This window comes from Limulus polyphemus, unplaced genomic scaffold, assembly GCF_000517525.1.
Source record: "Limulus polyphemus unplaced genomic scaffold, Limulus_polyphemus-2.1.2 Scaffold433, whole genome shotgun sequence".
NCBI classification, from domain to species: Eukaryota; Metazoa; Arthropoda; class Merostomata; order Xiphosura; family Limulidae; genus Limulus; species Limulus polyphemus.
This window is the reverse complement of record NW_013666043.1, coordinates 171,228-193,328: the sequence shown is the minus strand read 5'-3', so window position 1 is coordinate 193,328 and position 22,101 is coordinate 171,228. Positions and strand designations below refer to the sequence as shown.

Genomic DNA, 22,101 nt, shown 5'->3' with positions numbered 1-22,101 from the left:
AGGGCGAGCATGTTTGGTGGGATGCGGATTCGAACCCGCGACCCTCAGACTGTGGTAATTATATACAAAGAGAGAAAACGAGAAGGAAAGGACGTTGTATAACATAAGATGACAATTTACTTGTTTATTTAATTTTCGAGGAATAAGTATGACACTTGAAAAATAACAAGTGGACGGAGTAGAAATCATGTTAAATTGATCAAAGGGTGTAGTGAAAGAGGAATGAAGATATATCCTGAATAACTAACCGAGTAAAAATGACTTAAAGGAAGAGAAGTCATATCAAAAATGGGTAGGGACAAGAGTTTGTAGTGAATGTACAGAACTCCAAAAATGTTTTTGATTTTGTAACTTTTGCACAAAACTATACAAAAATTATCTGCGCATGGCCTTCACTAATTTTGAACTGCTAAACTAAAGGGAAGATAACTAGTTAAAGGTACCCATTGCCAACTCTTAGGGTACTCTTGTCTGACCGAAAATTAGTTAAGGAAGAGGATAAGGAACAAATGAGAAACTTTAGTAGATTAGAAGAGACATTTTGTCAAATTAAATAAATTCGTATTTAATAGCGAACTAAAGATAGATGAAATACTGTTGAACAGAAGTAAAAAAATTCACAGACACTTATGAAAAAGACAGAAATAACGTAAACGAACAAGAAATAGGTGATACAGACATGGAGGAAGGGGAAGTATATTGGAAAGAAATTGTGAGAGGTAATAAAAGTCGTCCAAAGGAACAAAGAATAGCATCAGGAAACAAGGAATTATACAGGTTACAAGAAATTGTAGCTCCAGAGAATGAGAATAATGGAGGAAAGGGAAGATAGAAGTGTTCAAAGAGATAGAAAATTCGAAAAGTAAACTAAAGGTTTGCCAAGTAAAAACAACTAAAACGAAGAAGTAGAAGACAGAATTTAGTGAAGTTAAGAAACTGAACTGGAGAAAAAGAAAGAGATGCAGAGAAGAATGTTACAAAATTGGGTTAAAGGTAAGATTTTTATTTCGGATTGAGAGCACAACAAGAGCACAGAGGATTGAAACTAAGTTTGAAAGATAGAGGAAGAAGGAACAAAAATGAAGAATGAACTAAGGAAATAAAAAGAAACAGAAGTATTAATGGAACGTTCTTCGAGGGAATTACAAAAGAAGATAAATAAATTTATTATTTGAAGTAGTAAGAAGAGAAAGGGTAAAATATAAAAAAGCATCATAGAAAGAGAGGCATTTAAATCGATGAAGGTATGAAAGATGTAGTTCTTAAGAGGAAAAGACAAGAGTTTTCAAAAAATGAAAAGAGGACCGAGGATTAATCTTTGATAGATTCTTTAGGCAGAGTAATCATGATGAAATTTAGTTGAATAGGTAGCAACTGCCTGTTGTAGAAACACAATTATAAAGGACGTCTTTTCGAAAGTTTTCTGATATATATATATATTAATATAACAACAGAGTTTGTTAGTATGTGTATGGATTAACACTGAGCACGGCAGTGCTTAGCATGTAAAGATTTGCAGTGGAAAAAATGGCCGTCGCATATTATGTATTGCTCATAATAGTTTAAAATCTCTCCTATAACAATATGAGATATTTTCATAAACACCTAACTTAGGTTTTTCAAAAGCTATTAAGACCTTCAGTTTAGTCAAAAAATATCGCTAAAGTAGAGAACCGACAAGTAGTGTAACAGCCAAATTCTCTGCTGATTATTCTTATTCTTGCGTCAAAAGAGCTAGCTCAGCAATGCTTCAAGTTGTTGCGATGACTTACTCACCAAAATGTTGCATTTTAACTTGGAGAGTGCAGAAGGAGTATAGCGTTTCACTAACTTGACCACATAATGTCCATCACGCCAGGCTAAAACTGCTGCCTTCATAGCGACTACCATTCATTATAAAATATTATTTGGCATTGTTTAAAAAAGAGGAAATAAGTAATACAATTTTTTTGAAAAACAAATAAGTATGATGTAGGGATGGAAATGCCAAAAACCACATAAACAAGGTAGGGACGAATACACAAAACAATACAAAAATCCCTACATAAGTAGCCACAGAGTCAATGTTACACACCTATGGTAATTAGCCATTCTAACAAGTACAGAAACAAGGTAGGGTTGAATACACATAACAATACAAAAATCACTACATAAGTAGCCACGGAATCAATGTTACAAACCTATGGTAATTAGCCATTCTAACAAGTTCAGAAACAAGGAAGGGATGAATACACAAAACAATACAAAAATCCCTACATAAGTAGCCATAGAGTCAATTTTACAAACCTATGGGAATTAGCCATTCTAACAATTTATAGCATTATTCAGTTTAAATGGTTTTATTGAAACCTAAATTCATGCAAATGAAAGAAATTCAACATTTAGTTGTAAATGAAAGTTTCTCTTGGAAAAATATGGTTGCATATTTGAGAGTGAAAAGAAGACAAAAATATTAAAATATGGGCAAGGCTAAGAAGTGGTAATGTCCACAGAAGAGAGAAAAAATGGAAAACTAAGAAAAACGGAAATGTAGAAGAAGGAAAACGGAACACGTTCGAGAGTGTGATGGGATATAAACAACAACTTCGAATGAGTTCAAATGGATGAATTTGGAAGATGATGGAGAAAAAGATAAAAAAGGAGATGTATAAATATATCGAAGAGATTGAAAATGAAGATGAAGAGAAGAATTTAGATAGGTAGTTATTGTTTAAATCTTTATTTTTGTATTGAAGTTTGTTACATGGTTGTTATTATGAACATAACTTGATTATGATTATGATTGCGATTATGCAAGTATGGAATATATTCACAGAGGAATTACGCACCCCCTCTTACAAGAAACATTCCTTAAGAAATATATTTATTACAATAATATATATATATAGAATATTAACCAGTGGAAAAAGCTTTATTATCATATAACTAGTTTGTATTCTCATTTTTCGTGCTTTTTTTATTTACATTTCATGAAATATAATAAAAGAAGAGGGAATCCTCAATAGCCACGACACTTGAAATTCTTTTAGGCAGGATTAGAGTAAATTAGTCTATGAGACCTTGTTTTCCTTATTATTGGCTATATTTTTGTGCGCCAGCAATAAGAAGCGTGGGGAGCGCGTATACCCAATTTGATTTTATTACTCATCAGGATATTTACCAGCCTACCCTCAAATTGAAATTCTTTTAAGCAGGATTAGAATAAATTAATCTGTAGATCTTGGGCTGGTCAAGTACATCAACCGAAAGAGTTGTTTGACTTTCTGAATCCAAAACTGTAATTAGATCTCAAATCGGTCAAGAGATGACGGAGCAATAAGCTAAAAGTTTGTACTTGAAAACCGCAGAGCCATTCTATGAGTCGCTATGCCACGGCTAAAAAGACTATTCATTGAAGTGTTGAACTGTTACTAGATGTCTCTAGTTGCATTTATATTATCTCATTTCTAAGTTATTGTATTTTACAGTGAAAAGGAAAATGTGATTAAAGAAGAAAAAATATGAGTTAAGCTGATTAGATGATATAAATGCTTTCAAATTTATGAGAAATTTTAAATGATGCAATATTATTAGTTACATAAAATTTTAAGTCTACTTTAGCGTGATTCCAGTAAATCTATAAAGTTCACTTTTTAAGCCTAATTGTGGGAAAATGATTAATAGGTTCCCTTTGAAAGGCTTCCCTCATTGTAAAATTTATCATAATAAACTGAGATAAAGGATATTGTGTAGTGCAAAAACGGACACACCCAACTCAAATAAGAGTTAATATTTAGCTGTTTCCTGTTTTTTCCTAACGAAGAGCCGTGATATTATTTAAATTAATCCAAATTTTTCAGATATATAATAACTTAAAAATTTAATAGAATTTTCTTGAAGTTAAGTAAGATGATCAACGTGTATTAACTAATATTTTAAATGTTGATGCAACAGATAAACAGACACGATGCCGTGCCATCAGGCCTATATAACAAACCATATTATTTACAAACGATAATACAAACAATTTTATATTTAATGTCTTAGAAGACAATGCAAAAGTCGCGTCCCGCCTTGATCTTTTAAACGTTGTACTCTTACAACTGTTCGAAATGTGCATCATTGTTATCACATCACAGTGTCACCCTCTGGCTCAGGTTGCGGCTTACTTATGTAGTATTTCCGGAGGTACATTTAGGCGGGTTGTTGTGATTCTTTACTTCAAATCCTCCAAGTTATTTAGATGTGTAACAAATCTCGAGTATCTAGTGTATCCCCAACATAAAATATCTAATGGTATAAAATACGGAGGGCGTAGAGGTCATGTCACTAGTTCACGACGTCCTATTCATCTGTTGGGAAATGGGTTTATTCGTTTGGTTTGGTTCGAATTTGGTCTAAAGCTACTCGAGATATGTCTGCGCTACAGGGAAGGCAGCTAGTCAACGTCACCTACCACCAACTCTTGGGATACTCGTTACCAGCGAATAGTGGGATTGATCGTCACATTGTAATGCTCTCACGGCTGAAAGGATGAGAATTTTCATTGAAGTGGCTCGATCCCCCGACCCGCAGATTGCATGAAAAAAGGGACAACCGGGTATTGCCTTACATTCAGTATACGTAATGGGTTGGAGCACATCCCGCTACAACCACGTCCCTCATGTTTTGTAAATTCCGGGATCGTAGGGCCAACAGCATGATAATCTTCTCCGATTAATGTCTTGTCGATGAAAAAACAACATGAGATCCTGTCAGTCTACACAAAATCATCTCTCTAGCTGCTCCCTGGTCTTGAGTTCCTGCAACCCAGTGGGTTTTCTTAGGACCACTATCAGCAGCTGTAGTGGTTCATTTCATGGTTGACGTCATATATCTTCTGTCCAAAGTGCTGGTCCAGTTCTTTCTACATCGTGAACCATTCACAAAATTCCACAAGATAGTTTGAATTAACTTTTGTCAACTTCTGAGATATATGCATCTTGTAACGACAGAAACGGAGTTGCTTCTTAATCAGGAATATATTACTTGTTACCAGTTACGGTTTATGTTGGGGCGTACCTGAAGAAGTTGTAAAACGAAACGTTGAGTGTCAAGTTAAAGAAAAATAACAAATTTGGTGTTAGAATGTTGTTTATTTCTAGTATTAAAATGTCTTTTATGCATCAATGTGCAGTACAGTAATTGAATAACGTGCTTTGATTTATTATTGCTTCTCGCGCTTGCCGAAAGGTCCTCATTCATCGCCTTATAAGGATTTGCAGTTCTTTTATGATAAATTACGGAGCCAGCTTCGTGAAACTTGATGAGTAAACAATGGTGAAACTAATGAATCTGCCCAGAATTTCTCAGATTAAATCTCTTACAACAGGCCACTCTCTCAATCCAGGATCCCAACACAACAAGTCAAGCGCTTTAACCAACAGGTAAGTCTGAAGACTTATAATGATAAATCCATGTTTTCATACCCATGGTTGGCACAGCACAGATAGCCCATTGCACTTAACAACAAGACAAACAAGGAAATTTGTTAATGATATACAAATCAACTGATCTAATAAAAGTAAAAGAGAGTTATACACAAACATGACTTCAAAACAAACATCGCGAATTACGCAACCCACTTGTTTATTTGCTTTAGTAATTCAGCAACGAGATATAGAAGTGTTTATTTTATTTTATAAATCACATTACTTGTGGTGGCTTTATGCTTTTAGGGGAAATATGAACTACATGTGAGTGAAATATTAATACGTTTTAGTACGTATATATATCATAAACTACATATATCATTTGCAAACATATATATTTATACACGCTTACATTACACAACTTAACAAAACGAGGTTAACCGTTTACTTTATATCATGAAAACTGCAAAAAGCGGTGAGATTTGAAAATGTTTTAACTTAATGCTCATTCAAAATACATTTTCTATATTAGACCTTATCCTTCTGACATTCATATTTGGTGTTATTATCATCATTATTATTATTTTATAGGCTGCTATAGTTCAATCTGGAGAAAAGCAATCCTCTATAGACCTTCTATCGAGTATTCTTTAGAATAGTTCTAAACTGCTTCTCTACCACTTTCTGTTTTGTTGCACTTTATAGAATCAAAATGTGGCACTGTTCCCACCATCGTTTCCCATGCATAACTTTCTACAGAATTCACTTAAATTTCTATGTTAACCATTTTATAATTCTTAAATTAAATTAGCTGATATTTTATAGAAATAAATCATACTTTTTAGAACTTCAAATTTAGCCAATTAAATTGATTTTGTTTGTTTCTAATTAAGCACAAAGATGCACAATAAGCTAGTGTGCTGCGCCAACCACGGGTATCGAAACCCGATTTATAGCATCATAAATCCGCAGACTTACCGTTGAGTCACTGGAGGTAGTCATTCCAGAGCTTTAGTTATTGAAAATGGTATTGTTATTGCCAGCAAAAACCTAAAAAATTTATTAACGCCGTGTTTTGTGTCTTAACAGATTGTCTACCGGTGGGTCAGCAGTAAGTTTCCGAACTTACAATGCTAAAATCCGTGGTTCGGTTCTATTCTTTGCGGTGGAAAGAGCGCAGATATCCCATTGTGAAGCTTTGCACTAAAAGATAAAAAACGATTTAACAGTTTAATATAAGTTTACATACAACTTAAGTGTGGTATTTTAATTATTATGTTTAGGCCTAACGTTACTCTAGCTCTGAAATATAAAATAAAGAGTAAAGTAAAGTAGGTCCAAAATAACAGTCGTATCACAAATCTGGTGACTAATACCCGTATACCTTATGCTATAACGTTTGATGGATGACTGATATAAATATCGTTTCAACTGAAGCTTTGGGTTGTAAGCTCAGCTTCCCTGATGAGTTGTAGTAATAAGAAATGTACTTGTCGGCAACAATGTACAACGCACAATGACGAGCAAGGAAAGGAAGATTGTGTTTAGAAATGCTATGTAATAACTACTACTTTAGCTTAATAGTTTACTGATCTGGTGTACTACTATAAAATTAAGTATTGATTATATACATAAGAAAAGAAACAGGTTGATGCATGAGCTAAAAAGTTTTTACTTAGCAATATTTTGTACACTTTCTTTGAAATGTTAAATCGGCGAGGGTTGTCCATGTGGTAGACCTCTGAATTTCGGAGCTGGTGAGACGGGTATGAATACGTACATTACTACAAAATATTTCCCACTCTTTAACCTGTGGGGCTTTATAAGTGTGACAGTCAGTCTCTTGGCTTGCATGGTGGTAGGGTGCTGCTGAGTGGCTGCTTTCCCTTTTCAGTAGTTCAAAATTAGAGATGGCAGCAGATAGCGCTAGTAGTTTTACGAGAAATTTGTTTGTTTGTAATTAAGCACAAAGCTACACAATGGGCTATCTGTGCTCTGCCCACCACGGGTATCGAAACCCGGATTCTAGCGTTGTAAGTCCGCAGACATCCCGCTGTGCCACTGGGGGGGGGGGCTTTTACGAGAAATACCAATATAAAATGATAATAGAAAAATAATAACTTTCACGTTTAAATGTAACATAAAAGTTGAATTATAAGCAAGCTTACTAAAGTTATACCTTAATATTACCAAAAAAAAAACATTCAAATAAAAGTGAATAATTTATTTTTAACAAATGAGATAAACGACATTCCTGGCACTAAACCCTGTGTTAAGGATAGGAACTTGCGCGTGCTTGAAAAGGCAGAATGAATATCAGGCTGTGTAATATTTCTACAATTGGACGCTTACCGTTGTACCACAGCCCGAAAGTTACGACGAAATTTCCTAACAAGATCTAACTTACGATACATTTAGCATCGAGCGGATCTTCCCATTGGTTCAGTGGTAAGTTTGTTTGGTTTGGTTTGTATTGAAATTCAAGCAAAGCTACTCGAGGGCTATTTGCGCTAGTCTGCTCTAATTAAGCGCTGATAGACTAAAGGGAAAACAGTTAGTCAACATCACCCACTGCCAACTCCTGAGCCACTCCTTTATCAAAGAATAGTGGGATTGACCGGAACATTATAACGCTCTTCGGAGAAGAGGATTCGAACTCTCGACTCGCAGATTGCTAGTCAAGCGTCCTAACCACTAGGCCCTCAACGGTAAGTCTGAAGGCTTTTGATATTCATGGTTAGCACAGCACAGATAGCCCAATGTGTAGCTTTGCGCTTAACAACAAAATAAACAAGCATCGGTTGCACGAAAATGACGTAATAATGCTTTCTCACAAGAGTTTTGTAAATTAAAATAAATGTAAATTCCGTTTGTTTTCATTTATTATGCTTGAATACTTACGCTCATTAATTATAAACTATAGACATTAATATACTTTACAAATAAATTTACAGTATACAGTGGTAATATACAAAGGAGAGATAATGTCAGCATAGATATCCGCATGTGTGAAGACTTGAAGACATGGTGGTTGAAAACAACCTAGAAACCCATACAAGGATGCCATCCGCATGTGTGAAGACCGGAAGACATAGTGGTTGAAAACAACCTAGAAACCCATATAAGGAGACCAAACTTTCTGACAGGACTCATACCTTCAAGCATTTATCCACCATCGATCAAAGTCCAGGCAACAACTTCTGCATAAGAAATACTAATACTGGTGGAACAATGATGCTGATAAAGCCTAGAAAGCATACAATTCAAACCCAGGCAGATGAGGCAAGGACTACACAGAATAGAGTCTGTGGTCTCTACCAGTAAGCAGCTTTCAAAGCACGAGACGTGAATTGTGCAGCAAGGTTAATTTCATAACATGTCAATGTCAGTCAATTAGGATGACGACGTATCCAACTTCGTAGAGTTGAAGACCAAGGAAGGGCTAACATGTTCAGATACGTTAACTAATGTGAACAGGCAACATACATGCAAGTGAAGCTCAAGCTAAGGCAGCCCTTATGGTAGATACCTTTAGCTTGGACGAGATACACAGAGTAATAAATATACCTAAAGATGGAACAAATGATGTAAGAATATCCATTTTTGAAAATTCTACAGAAGCTAATGTGTTAAAGCTAGTGTGAGAATATCAGTTTAGTTGGCCAACAGGTAACATTCCTGAGATATGGATTGATACCTTATCAAATCCGTATCCAAGCCCATCAAGGACAAATTTCATATTAAAGGCAATCGACTCATCATTATACAAAACATCGTTGGCAAGATCCCAGAGAAGGCTGTAGCAAGACAGGAAGACTTTCCTAGGAGATTGAGCCACTGCTACACTGATCATTAAGTGATTATCGTAACGGAAGAGAAACCTAGATCAACGCTGCTGAATGGAATTTATGCAGGCGTCATAGTCACGTGATAGGGAAATGCGTTACTTGTCTTGTCAAGATGGCGTGATGCTAGACGTTTATTCAGTTATGTATAATGGTGAGGTTCTACTCGGCTATTGGTTGCTCACATTCAAATGAAATAAAATAATATTATGTAAAAGGAGCTTACTCTCGTATTTTTCTCTTAAGAGACATACACCTGCTTCGATAACGACAAGTTCAAATTTTCGTGATGGGTTTACTCCAAACATCAAATGATGACTTTGTTCCAATTCAAGAACTCCTAATTTGTTTCCAGCTGCTCCGAGAGAAGCTTCAGGTTTTTCTGAAGTTTTGAGAAATGTTAAAACCTTGTTCAAGCAAGCATTTTTCATTTTTCAATAAGTTCATTAAAATATTTAGGGCTGCTGTTATTTATAGCCCTATAGATTTAAGAAGTGAACGAAAAATCTATGATTTATTTAAATATATAGACTAATCCTTGTATTTAATAGACAACTTGCAGCCAATTTTGAGGACCTTTATACATCTAAAGACAAAACATTCTCAACAGCTTGAAAATTCGAGCATTTTAAATGTTTAAATGAAAACTGATATATCCCACAATACCAGCGTCTACTCATTGGTTCTCAACGAGTTTGAAAGAGGTTGCCATACAGACTGATACTGATATTAATAATTCAAGTTTCAGAATTACAAAATTACATTGAAACTCTGAAGAACAAGGTTAAAAATGCAACATTTTGCTTTAAGTAATTGAAGTGCAAAGGAGAATGTGTATTTAAATTCATAACTGGATTTATCTCTCTGTACTGGTTTCATTTTTCCAATTTTTTGTTTAGACTATAAAGCACTGTCCACAAATAGCTACATTTCACCCATTAACTAATTCCGTTTGTTTCAGGGTTTGAAGAAGAAGCTCTTTATGTGTTATTTCATATTAGAAAGTTAATTGTGACAATAATCTTCAACATAGACATGATTTAAAACTTCATAATAGCTCAAAACTCTGTAAAATTAAAAATTCGAAACATTAATAGTGTGGACAAGATTGATACGTTCTCCATGCTGTTACTGAAAAAGTGGTACAACCTAAAAGTATCGTAAAGCTTATTCCTCTATTACATGATCACACAACTCGCGTTGTTTGAAGTGAATAAACCTCATTTACAGGTACACTTGGGAAGACTTTGAAGTTGGTCGTAACATCTTAGCATTAGCTTTAGATCTGAAAGGTGCCTCATATACAGTCCAATTTCTCATTCTTGTTGACAAAATGCTCATAGAGGCATCAGTGGAACATGTGTAATTTGGCTCGTAGCTGCATTAGCTACCAGAAAGTGCATCACAAATTTTGGAAGCTGGAAATCAGACTGGAGCACCATCAGTATCAGTATTCATTATGGATCACTACTCTCACCAGTCCTCTTCAAAATTTACACTATGGATCTAGCCTGTCTTGAATGTCCAACCAGATACTCTGTTATAACCTTTGCTGACAACATTCTTGTTTATAGCAGAAGTTCTAGCAAAGTTGAAATCAAAACCAGCCATTAGCAGGATGAGAAAATGATGTAATGGCATAGAAATGATAATCAATCCTGCCAAAGAAACAGCCGGTTTCTGGACATTCAACAACAGATGCTGATACTAGAATGCCATCTCAGATTTCAATAAGGGGAACATTTATTGTAGGTCCAGGGAAATTAGGCCCCTGGATGAACTTGGCTTGTTTTTAAAGTAATGGATTTTGAGAACATTTGCACTGATTGTTTTGCATATTATTTAGTAACCATTGAAGTAGTGCAAACTATACATTTTATATGTATCTATTGTTCCAAAAATAAACAAGTATGTATTATTCCGAAAATAAACAAGTGTTATTAAGTACAGGAGAGAAGCAATTGCCTTTTCTGCTCTACCAGAGCTCTGAAAAAAATCAGTGCTCTGGAAGTTGCAGCAGGAAATAGAACAGAAGTAATGTCACCTGCTCGTACTTTAACAAAGTCTTATCTGTTCTATCCTGTATTATGCACTACATGCTGTTTTCTAGATCAGATTGAAAAATTCAAAACACTTACTTAAGACTGGCCATGAGATGTACTTCAGTCACCCCCATTAAGGCCCTGTTACACATTACAATTCTCAGATTCACAGTGTACCAACAGTACTTACAATCAAAATTCTTTAGCAACTGTCCTTTTTACTTTGGATATTACAGCTCCCCAATGACTCCACAGCTACCAAGCAATCAGAGATTTGCCTAAAAGGTGCCACAGAAGACAGTCATGAGTGGGGAAGCAGATACTCATCTTTGAAGTAATTGGTCACCACCTTTTCTTGGATGCTCTCATGTCGAATAAGAATTTGATGCCACTGGGAGCTATGGAAATCAAGTTAGACAGAAAATGTAGAGATTGGGCCAAGGGTGAAGCAAAAATGCCTGTAAACATCTATTTGAAGACCATTGTGAACATTCACCTGTTATCACAGTCATATATGGTTTCTACACAACAAGTAGTGACAGAGCATTCATCATCTTGTGGAGCACAAACATTCTGCATTAGGCTGGTGGAGCATTTAGGCTTCCAACAAGCACTACAGGGATGGAACTAGAAGTCATAAAATAAGCTCATCTCTACATTGCTGAAAGCGTTGAACCACAAAAAGACAGTGCCATCGACATAATAATTGCAAGTGATTTGCAGGATATACGAGGTAAAATTAAAAAAAATTGTTTCCAAGATAGATGACAGAATGCAAAGAAACTGCATGGCAATACCATCATCTGGATGTATGCACCAGACAACGCAAAATTAAAGCTAAATGAAGAAGCTGACAAGGTCACAAGAGAAGACCATATATCAAATCCGGCACAACTCTTCTGGTAGGATGTTGACATGAATCGTCCTGCAGTCTGATAACATAGTGAATCCTTGTGTGATTTCACAATTCAAAAGACAAAAAAAACACGAAATTCTATTGAAAATCATTGGTTTTACTTGAAATTATAACGTAAGAAGAATTCACCAATACTGAATAAGTCGTTGACGTAAGAAAGGCCTAGATAAGTTGAAATATAACTTAACTTCTGGTTTCTCATTTGTAGTCACCCAAAAGCTCAGGTAAGTCTGAATTTTATATTGCTAAAAACAATTTAACTGATTCTAATTTGTATCACCCCCAATGAAAAAAATAGACCATTCCAGGCTTTTATTTGTTGTTAAACAAATATTTAAACAACTCTATTCAATTGAACCAGTCTGTTTACAAGGTGACTGAAAGGACAAATGAAAATTTAACTACTGGCATAATCACTGTGTAGGCAAATTAAATTTAGTTATTGGCACAGCCACTGTGTGACTAGATTAAAGTTAACCACATCCACTGTGGAGATAGATTAACTTTACTTATAAGCACGTGTCACTGTTAATGGCATGGTATCTGTGTCAACAGATTAAATCTAGTTATTGTTTAACCGACAAACCATGCAAGTTGTGTGGAGATGTGGGTCTCTACTCTAGTTATAATGTTAAACAATAACTAGATTTAATCTGTTGACACAGATACCATGCCATTAACTATTGGTACAGTCACTGTGTGAACAAGTTAATTTTAGCCAATGGCATCATGCATCATATCGGCAAATCAATTTTAACTATGACTGGTCAGCATGTTAAATGTATGACCAAATAGTATATATAACAGTAGTAATTGCTCTACGTAGTGTATGCTGAATGTAAGGACAAGCTGTTAGGGATATGTAAATAGTGCTGTTTTTGTAAATTTATTTTGAGTAGTTATTATTATCTAAGTCAAATTCAGCTTGAATATAAGTAGATTTATTTAGTGCATTATGATCAACTTGCATTACTTTTCACATTTTGTAGTCAACGCGGTAAAAAAATGAGCTAAAATGAAACTGGAAAATAAATCATCTGAATCCCAACACAATTCCACTCTAATAACAGAGTATCTCTGACGTATTATGACATTTTTAATGAGTTTGCGTGTTGACGAAAAAAAATGAAACGTGGAAATTTTCCAGAAATCGTTATGCAACCTCAAAATCATAACATGTGTGTAGTCCACATTTATGAAACGGTTTTGTTTATATAATTTGCAGAAGGTAATCCTTCAAATGGGTCAGTGGTAAGTCTGCAGATTTACGACGCTAAAAATCGAGTTTCGATACCCGTGTTGGGCAAAGCACAGATAGCCCATTGTATAGCTTTGTGCTTAAGAACAACCAAACTAAGGAAAAGGTGAAATATAAATCTATTATTAAAAAAGCTAAAGATTATCCTGTTAATGACAAATTATGTGTTTTGAAAAATATATTTGTATTTTATTTATTTTTTCACTAGAGAACGAAGTATAATATTTTTAAAAAATTCTTTATGTGACAAATATAAAGTGGTTAATTTTTAAATTTAGGATAAAACCATTTATGAGTTCATTGGATCATATATCTAGCTGTCAAATGTGTTGAGCTGTAGAAAAATGATTTTTTTGAAATAGTTTTTCCATTAAAAACTACTCATCTTTGTTTATCTCCTTTTTATGTAATCTGAGACCTTTATTTTCCTAATGGTTATTAGAAGCCATAACTTAAATTCCAAATCCATATACTTGTGATTTTGTTTTCGTAAACATTACTGTTTGCTTCATCCATAAAATGAAGAATAAATTCATAATCTGGTTAATGTTTCAAAAATTGCTGAGTACGTATTTAAAAACATGAAATTGACTATTTTTCAGTCAAGCAACACAGTGATGATAAAAAATACTGTGGTCTATTTTTTTTTATGAAATCTATGCATCCTAGCCTAAATTAATTTATTTAAAGATATGGTTTAATAAATAAGCACAATATTTTTGTAGCTACTTTTGAGAGATTTCTATTATTCATGTAACATCGTGTGAATAGGTTACTCATATTTTAACTGTATAGACCAGTCATGGTCACTGTGTAAATGAATACTTCCTATTTATATTTATGTGTCCCGCGGTGGGAGAGCGGTAAGTTTACGCACGCACATTGCTAAAATCCGGGGGTTCGGTTCCCCGTGGTAGACACAGCAAATAGCCCGATGTGGCTGTGCTTTAAAACAACAAAATCCTATTTATATATCTTATTTTTAATCTTTTTATATTGCATCATAAAAATCATAAGCATAAGGAAAAATGTCAGGCCGACCAATTAGATCCTTATATTTGAGAAGGATATTTCTAAGTGTTTGCAATAATTAGAAACCAAAACCATGCATGTTTAATCTATTATTGAGAAGTTCACTAAAAAGTTAAAAAGAGAACAGAGATAGCAAAAAAATTACCGCAAAAGTAAACAGATGAAGGAGAAGAGATAAAAATGTTAAATCTAATTAAGATAAATTTATTTTTCGTTTGTTGTATTAGAAATAAACAGAAGTTGGGTAAGTACGTTATATTAAAACGACTTTGGCTCATCACGTCGTTACAGTTCATGTCGCCATGGCCAGTTGTGCTTTGTATGACGACCGTGCATCTTTACAATAACCCTGCAGTGTAGTTTTCATTGCAAATGGCTCCGTCGTAAGGCAGTTGTGTCTAAAGCACCCCCACCTACCTCTATAAGCTTTCCATAAGCCATCTAGTATTCGTGTATGATGGCTTCCCAGTGACTGTTTTAACAGTCCGATCATACAGAAATTCATAGGCGTCTTTACTGATATCTCTTCATATGGAAGAGCATAAACACCATTCTTTAGCCAGTTCATGTGTGCAACGGTTGAACTAACATCTCATAGAAGCAAATTGCGTACATGTAACTTGTGTTGCTTTTCCAGTCAGAGATCCTTCTTGAATATATTGCGTATTGTTGTCTGGGACATGTAGACGGCTTTTGCCAGTGACATTTGTGTCCATGACTCTTCGTAAATTCTCACCTATTATAAGACACTACAATCTGTTTATTGCGGCTGGAGTTCGACGTGTTAGAGATATCACTTTCTGGACAGTCCTGGTTCCCCAAGCTGATTCATATTCTTTTTTTATTCCAATTCCATCAAGCAAAATGGATATCCCCATCTAAGTTCATGACTATTTTGCTTTGGAAAGAGCTATTACATATTCTTCCTAAATGCACTCAATCTTTGGTAGCATCACACTACCTACGACACGCCTAACAATGTTAAAACGTAGCTCTGATACATGCCGTTCCACCGTAACTTTATAGTGGTTGTGACTGTCACGCAACTTGTTAGCTGCTTTTGCATATTCAAAACTGTTCTAATATAATGTATTTAATCTTGTATATACGTATATATAAATATATATATAATAGTTTTAATCAATATAAGATGAATTTAATTATCAGCTTTGTGTAATTTTTATTGTAACCTATTCTATTTTTTTACCTTTTAGAATCAAAATGTGCTTAGATTTAAGGTCAATGTTGATATTTTAGCTCCTGGTAGCTTGTGCAACATTATATCACAATAAGACTGACAACAACAACAAAACAAAAGCTTTCTTTACTGGCATGGCCAGATGGTTCGAGCGTTTGACTCGTAATCTGAGGGTCGTGGGTACGAATCCCCGTCCCAATAAACATGCTCGCCCTAACAGCCGTGAGCGCGTTATAATGTGACGGTCAATCCAACTATTCGTTGGTACAAGAGTCGCCCAAGAGTTGGCGGTGGGTGGTGATGATTAGCTGCCATCCCTCTAGTTATTAACTGCTAAATTAAGGACGGCTAGCGTAGATAGCCCTCGTGTAGCTTTGCGCAAAATTCCAAACAAACAAACAAACTTTACAGGCCTTTTAACAACGGGTTTACAGTAAGAACAACAACGTAGATAGCAACTTGACCGCAGTCTTATCGTGATATAATATCACACACATTATCGATCAGTAGATCATACTTAGTCAGCATTAAGTCACCATAATAATTGATATATTGTAAATGACTAACATAAATAGACTTTCGACCGAGGTTTTTGTGTTGCATGCCCAGTAGACCTGATGAGCTTGGGTATTGAGCGAAAGGCTTCGTCGACAGTGGTGTGCAGCGCATAGGTGCGGTCAAGATACATGTTGTTCTTACTAGTGGAAATATTTTCAGAAAATTAATATCAGTCTTATCGATCACTAAAGTGCTTTGTTCAATCTTAATGATGAAAACCATTTTTAAATTAAAAGCACAATTCAAATATTATGCTTTCACTCAGTATACACTTACTTCAAATATAACTGTGTATACATGGATACTTCCGTTAATTATATATCATAATTATGTATGTGTTTGTGTTAGTTCTGTTAATATGTGTTCCTTTATTTTTTCAGACTTCACTTGCAAGGGATATGTGTGCTCTCCATCACAAACTCAAAGAAAAATCAAAAACGTACGGAAAACAACGAGGAAAGTAAAAATAGAATAAGCAAGTAGTGTGTGTGTGTATATATATTTTGATTTTAAGTGTTTTATGTATGTATATGTAGTGTGAAATTCCTACCCTGTTCGATCTCTCTTCCATATAATAATTCCTATGTAGATTTTTTATAACAACTTACAATTTCCTGATCAAATCCTTTCTACAAATGTTTTTCATAATGTATTCTAATGTACATTCATTTTTCTATAACTTTTTATAGAAATTCTATGAAAAAGTTTTGTGATTTCTCTAGAAATTTATAAACATATCTTATATAATTCTATAGATTATTTTCATTCTTTCTATGAAATTTCTAAAGTAATTTTTTGGACTTTTTATAGAAACTTCATCTGTTGTGTTTATAGAAACTCTATAATATAGTTTATAAAGCTTCTATTCTTTAATTGAAATAGGAAATATATCAGCTCATTTCATGACAAAATAGTACCAAGATCATGATTTGGTCAACATCAATCTTATAGGCCCAGGTAGATTAACCACCAGAGACAAACAAACATTTCTGTAAAATTATATCAAATTAAGCCTCAGCTTATTCACCTTCATCTTAACAAGAGAAAACATACCTTGACTTTATCAAATTTGGATGACCCCCGCCAGTGGCATAGCGGGATGTCTGCGGACTTACAAAGCTAGAAACTAGGTTTTGATACCCGTGGTGGGCAGAGCACAGAAAGCCCATCGTGTAGCTTTGTGCTTAACTTCAAACAACAACATCTACACATTTGGATAAATTAAATTTTTTTCAACTCACCGAGGAGAAACAATATTTCTTTCATTTTGCTATACCAATCAACTGCCTATAAGTCTTTCTGACAGAGACACCTTGCCTCCATCATTATTCAAATACAAGATTATAATCCTTACACATAAGAGTTACCAGTAACGAAACAACTTAAACATTTCAATGTCACAAGCTGTATTTGTCAGTATCTACCTCCAAGACGTTTTGGAACAAAATAATCTATAGCCTGGACTCTATATCATTATTAATAATAAGAATAACTTCAGATCAAAGTAAACTATCTACAGAGATTAGAATTAAAATTTAACCCAATGAACAATGTAAGTAATGAATATAGAGGTCTAATAATGAGTATGTACTGTCATACATATAATGATAAGAATGCATTGATCCATTAGTTGGGTACCCTCGCTGTGATCGATATTTTCAGCCATAACCCTACGATTCTTAGATACTATTGGTGTTACACAGAAAGCGATAGTCTTTAAAACCATTTTACATATTAAATTTTCAAGACGTCTGATGACTATGACTTTAACGCATTTTCATTTAACAGTATCAATCATTCTGTGCTGAAAAAAGAAAAAAACATTTTTGGTACCAATTTTGCCTAGTTGCTACTAACAACGCATACTCTATCGTTTAGAAAGTAGCTCACCAATTTTGTAAGAGGAAGTTAAAGGACCTAGAGAAACATAATATTCCAGTTATCCTTGCACCTAGCAACAGTTATGTCCTTCCTTCTATGTTCTCATTTCTTGGAATTTGCCACTTGTTATCATGTTACACAAGGGAAGAAAGCCAGCAAATAAGCTTACAAGTGTTACCAGCTGTTGTGGTAAAAATCCAAAAAATAGAATTGACAAATAATTTTTTGTTTTCTAAGTGAAATCCATAATAGATGACATAAAGTAAGATAATTTGAATATTACTTATCCTTTCTAAATCTATCTTTAAACGTTTGAACGATAGAAACTGCTCAAAGACTTTTTTGTTCCAGATCTAGTAAAAGCAATAGAAAATGTCTGACATAATAAAGTTCCCTATGAAACACACACAATTTGTTCTCCTTTTAAGAAACAACAGCTGAGTTTTTTCTTTTTTTGAAAAATTGACTCCTATAAAACTCATCGATTCTTGCCTTGAGTATCATTTCCTTCTTCGTCCAATTCAGCTTCATAGCATACGAAGTAAGTTAACCCTACATGTTTGTTGTAAATTAACCTTATATGTTGTTTGTACGTTAACCCTACATGTTTGTTGTAAATTAACCTTATATGTTGTTTGTACGTTAACCCTACATGTTGTTGTACGTTAACCCTACATGTTGTTGTAAATTAACCTTATATGTTGTTGTACGTTAACCCTACATGTTGTTGTAAATTAACCTTATATGTTGTTGTACGTTAACCCTACATGTTGTTGTAAGTTAACCCTACATGTTGTTGTAAGTTAACCCTGCATGTTTGTTGTAAATTAACCTTATATGTTGTTTGTACGTTAACCCTACATGTTGTTGTACGTTAACCCTACATGTCGTTGTAAGTTAACCCTACATGTTGTTGTAAGTTAACATAAATGTTGTTGTAAGTTAACCCTACATGTTGTTGTAAATTAACCCTGCATATTTGTTGTAAGTTAACGCTAAATGTTGTTGTAAGTTAACGCTAAATGTTGTTGTAAGTTAACCCTACATGTTGTTTCCCATTCTCATATACTTCCTGTCAATAACGTTTGCTTCCTATCATTCGTGACCTCCCAACGCTCTTCTCTTCCGACTTCAACTTTATATCAAACTGTTTGCTAGCTTCCTGCCAATTCTCCAGGCAAATAGATGTTTTCTGCTTATTTTTTGTTTCGTCCCCAGCTGTCCTTGGTCCTATTAACACTGATACTTTGCCATTTCTGATTTATCTTATAATAGTGATATCACTAATTCTTGGTTACCCTGGTTTCCTGACTTCTGAATCGCCTTGTAGAGCTTCATCAATCCCTGAATGTTATTTTACTTTCATATACCAGTACGTCTTCACGTTCTAAGCCATTGTAAACTCTGCTATGTCTGTTATCTACGAAAAGATAACGCCTCTCGACAATACGTAGTGCTAACTAAACATTAATGAATATCTTCACGATTTGCTGATGATGTGATTATTTGAAACAGTTCTATCGTTGCAAACGACATTCACATAATTTTAAATAAATCAAAAACCGATATAAGGTTTATCAAAGTATTTTAAAAACTCGAAAACAAACTGAAATATCATAATTACTCCTTTATTTCCAAGGAAAATATCTCCAGTTAGCCAAATCAGTCAAATTCTTATGATTTATCCAGGACTCCAACTCAAAGTAGACAAACCTGTACATCAAATCCAAAGTAAAGTGTGAAATATATAAATTACGTAAATGGGAACAAAAGAGGAGCCAGAGCAAATAATATTTATCAAAATTCTTAAAGTATCCATCAATTTTGTGATAAAATGTAGGTACCAATTATGGCTATTTCTTGCCAAAAACTGACGTTAATGAACTACACTTACGCATCGATTTTTGCCGCCATAAGAGGTCCTATATATATATACAGTTTGTTTGTTTCAGAAATTCGCGAGGAGCTACACAAGAACTATCTACGTTAGAGGTTTATGCTGATAAACTGGAGAGAAGATATATTTGTCAGGAACAGTTATTGACAACACTTCAGCTCCTCTTATTGAATTTGACCATCACTCTTATAACGCACCCACGGCCCGAAACTGAGAGCGCATTTTTGCGACAACGGTACGAGAACCATGGACCCTCAGAATCACAGTCCGGCGCTCTAAACCATTAGGCCATGCACAACCCTATGATATATATATATACACCCAAGAGTTATGTACACCAGCGTATGAGTACACCATAACCGTTGTACTTCTTTCACCATTCCTACTAAATCCATAATATGACAAAATTAAAGAATCATTTGTTGCATTTATTTGTCATACTGATCGGGTTAAATTAGCTTCACTCATCATAGTATTTTGGCACTTGTGTATAAAGTTAAAATCATAAAAAATATTCAACGTTAGATAGGCCTAAATAAAATGTTTTTAATTGTGTACCAGTTTAACGTTGAATATTATTTATGATTTTAGCTTCACTCATCTTAAATATAACATAAGCTTGTTTTATGAAATTTCTGGTGTTTCTCGACATTTAACAAACAAATAATGCGTTCCTGTGATATTATGTAGGGGTTGGACGTATCTGATGCTCCCCCACCCCCAAATAGATATACATAGAAGTCGAAAATCAAACTTCAAGTACGTACCTGCTAAAACATGAACGTCTCTGCTTGATATCTTTCCCACGGAGTTGGACAGTACGCACCTGTACGTGGTGGCGTGGATATCCTGGCGGTAATCCTTGGCTGAAAACGGTGGGAAAACGAGCTTGCCATCCGGCCTAACGCTCCGGAGTCCCGTAATATTTGTCACATACGCACCATCATGTGACTCCCAGTTTACGGTGATAGGTAAAGGCTCTCCTGATGCGGAACAAGGAATAACAGTCCCGTTGGAGTTGTAGAAATCAACCCGATATGGAGGCTCTATCACAAATCGTAGAGCTGGCTGGTGGTTTTCACCTGCGTATAACGAACATACTGTAAAATTATAACGAGTTTTAGTTAATCTATGTATATATTTGTGTGTGTGTGTATTTTATTTCATTCACATGATCATTTCTTCAAACCTCATAATCGTTATAAACAGCCAAACGCTCTCATTATCTGAGATTTCTCTTTTGGAAACTAACAAGAAAAGCACTGAAGATCCAGCTGGCTGTGGGAGACTTCAATCTATCAACACACTCCTCTTAAACGTAGAGTTTGTGGTTCGAGTGTCACCACAGCAAAATAGCACATCCAGCAATAACATCTAAAACGGCTTCCTTCGATGAGCCCTTTAGAATAAACTCAATGGAATTTATAGAATGTAACACGAGAAAGGGTGAATATGATATCACAACAACGATTTCAGGGCGCGCGCTAGAGTAACTCTTTAATACTAGAAGGGCGGTGGGTATAATATCACAAGACTTGTTGTATCAATGCTTATACAATAACATTCAATGTGTGTGTGTGTACCTGGGAAATGGGAAGTATACACTTTCATTAGAATGAAGAAAAAAAAACATACTTTCAGTAACATAATTTTCCAAAAGTTGCTTCATAGTTAATTCCTTACATTAAAGTATTGGTTATTTCTTCACCTTGCTACATATTTGGAGAAGTCAATATGCATTTCAAAAGTGAGATCTCGCGCGGTTAGTAGATTGCTGAGTTTTGTCTAAACATTTCGTGAACAGTTATAGATAAACAATTATTCATAAGTCAGGACTACTTAGTTAGGAATGTTGCACCAAAATTCTGTATTACAAAATGCTTGTGTCACAATAATCAGTGGGTAAAATAATTTTATGGTATAATGCCAACATTTAGTCACTTACAGATTATAGACGTAAGATTTTAGATGAATTTGGGGCTCAAACAAGTTCTCATTTTTCTTTAGGTCTTGTTAACAACGAACTTTACCTCTACTTGCACTCGTGTCCTTGAAGTGGCGTGGTGCTATTACACTTGTTAGAC

The 22,101-nt window shown here is 34.7% G+C and overlaps 1 protein-coding gene across 3 annotated transcripts in view; it reads right to left on the bottom strand.

Moving 5' to 3' along the window:
• LOC111085503 (Down syndrome cell adhesion molecule-like protein Dscam2) overlaps positions 1 to 22,101 on the bottom strand; it is a 114,304-nt gene that overhangs the window by 76,058 nt on the left and 16,145 nt on the right. For all 3 annotated transcript variants that reach the window (XR_002610340.1, XM_022384380.1, XM_022384381.1), the window contains exon 2: positions 20,785 to 21,099. Coding sequence is in view for 2 of the 3 variants with exons in the window: in XM_022384380.1 (XP_022240088.1) it covers positions 20,785 to 21,099 (315 nt within the window). In the remaining variant the exon portion in view is untranslated. The remainder of the gene's footprint in view (positions 1 to 20,784; positions 21,100 to 22,101) is intronic.